This window comes from Rhipicephalus microplus, chromosome X, assembly GCF_043290135.1.
Source record: "Rhipicephalus microplus isolate Deutch F79 chromosome X, USDA_Rmic, whole genome shotgun sequence".
Classification (NCBI taxonomy): domain Eukaryota; kingdom Metazoa; phylum Arthropoda; class Arachnida; order Ixodida; family Ixodidae; genus Rhipicephalus; species Rhipicephalus microplus.
Genome location: NC_134710.1, coordinates 366,793,598 through 366,795,470, shown reverse-complemented (window position 1 = coordinate 366,795,470; position 1,873 = coordinate 366,793,598). Strand labels below are relative to the sequence as shown.

The 1,873-nt window shown below is 52.1% G+C and overlaps 1 protein-coding gene across 1 annotated transcript; it reads left to right on the top strand.

The window, feature by feature from the left end:
* The first annotated feature begins 245 nt into the window (after positions 1-245).
* On the top strand, positions 246-1,658 carry LOC142775371 (E3 ubiquitin-protein ligase Topors-like). Its single transcript, XM_075876736.1, has one exon. The coding sequence runs from the start codon at positions 246-248 to the stop codon at positions 1,656-1,658; it is 1,413 nt and encodes a 470-aa protein (XP_075732851.1).
* Positions 1,659-1,873: the final 215 nt, after the last annotated feature.

The following is a 1,873-nucleotide window of genomic DNA, read 5'->3' as shown; positions in this document are numbered from 1 at the left end:
CTCATAACATTTCTACTTGTGTTTGCTGTGTACTATGTTCGTCTTCCTCGTAACGTTGTGCTGGTTTGAAAGCGACATATCAACCTTCCTCATTCGTGCTTCGCATATCGTCGATTCCCACCGTACTTGGGATCGGCCTATTTTTTCGGTCACCTTAATTAACAAAAATGGCACGCAACGAACGATATCTTTGCGTATTCTGTTCTATAACTGTTTAATAGTAAATTCTTATCTTACACACCCAGATGGCCTACCTACCTCTGCAGCAGTTTTTGCCAAGTTACGGATCTTTGCAGTGTGATTCCTGGTCAACACAGCAGCCATTCATGGTGGCCGACATATGTGCATTTTGCTATCAACCGCCCGTAACCAGGGCGTTCGCAGATCCCTGCTTGCACTATTTCTGCTTCTCTTGCATTGCTGTGTGGGCTAAAAGGGTAGTCGACGTATGCCCACTGTGCATGCAGCGATTCAACCGGATTATTTATGCCGTACGCTCACCCACAGACTTTGAGTTCGTCACAGTTCGTCACCTGCGCCGCTCGGAGTTGTATCTGGGTGTTTTCGATCCAAGATATCCGCTCCCCTACTCGAGCGCTTACAGCGAGTGGCCAGAATTGCAGTCGATGGAGCAGTTCCGAGAACGCGAAAGGGAAGCGCAGCAGGCCTACGTATCTCGTCGAAATCAAGACCCTTGCACACCGAAGGTTGCCACAACGAGCTTAGAAAGGTTGCAGCTGTACAAAGAGGACTTGTGGGCAGTCCCGCGCTTTCCGAATTATCGAAATGCGTCGCTGGAGTTTTACGCTGCGAATCTGAGTGAGACTATCCGTCTTATCCCCTGGCTCGACCGTGAGCTGGACGCATTGATGGAGCACGATTCTAGGCGGATAATGCATGCTGTGGATCATGTGCTGACACTAATGCACAGTTGGGACATCAGACATCCAGAGTTTTCCTTTGAACTGGCAAATATCCTCGGCGACTATACAGAGCATTTCATTTACGAGTTTTATTCATTTGCTAGTTCAGTGTTTCACGCCATGGAGGATTACGACAGGGGCACAGTATACGCTTCGCGCGCAGTGGCCTTCTCTTGGGGAAATCCTGTCGATTTGTTCCGGCGGGCCTTGTCAGCTTCGGAACAAGCACCTGCTCTGGTTGCATGTGCCGCACCAGTGGCCGATGGGCGCGACTTGCATCAGCCGGGCCCCAGTGGCCTTGCGGGGATGGCGGTGGATAATCCATCCACGTCACGCGATAGCGACTCTGGTAGTTCGGGCCGCCCCGTGGTGGAAATAGCAAAACCTATCCGGAAGAGATATCGCAATGAGCTGCTGCCCTTCGGCGAGGACGCTAATCCATCTACGTCACGCGATAGCGACTCTGGTAGCTCCCGCCTCCCCGTGGTGGAAATAGCAAAACCTATCCGGAAGAGATATCGCAATGAGCTGCTGCCCTTCGGTGAGGACGCTAATCCAGCCAGGTCACGCGATAGCGACTCTGGTAGCTCGGGCCGTCCCATGGTGGAAATAGCAAAACCTATTTGGAAGAGATATCGCAATGAGCTGCTGCCCTTCGGCGAGGACGCCGCACGTGAACGTGGTCGGGCACTTTCACGGGACCAGTGTATGGGGCGACGTAGCTACAGTATTTGAGCATCACATGATCACCGACCTCTCTAGCGATGGGGAGGTGGCACTTTGCAAGTTGGGCCGCGAACGAATCGGCGCATACGACTCGCAAGCACACGGTATCGCAAGCAGACGCACTAGAGCATTCAAGGCCGGAACCTTGCTAACTTCAGACAGGCATAGATACTACCGTTTATCTGGGCAAAAGAAACGGCGTAATGAAATCTGAGGCAAAAGCT

What these genes read in the sequence shown, in the direction of transcription:
- LOC142775371 (XM_075876736.1), top strand. Translation starts at nt 246, where the DNA reads ATGGCCTACCTACCTCTGCAGCAGTTTTTGCCAAGTTACGGATCTTTG.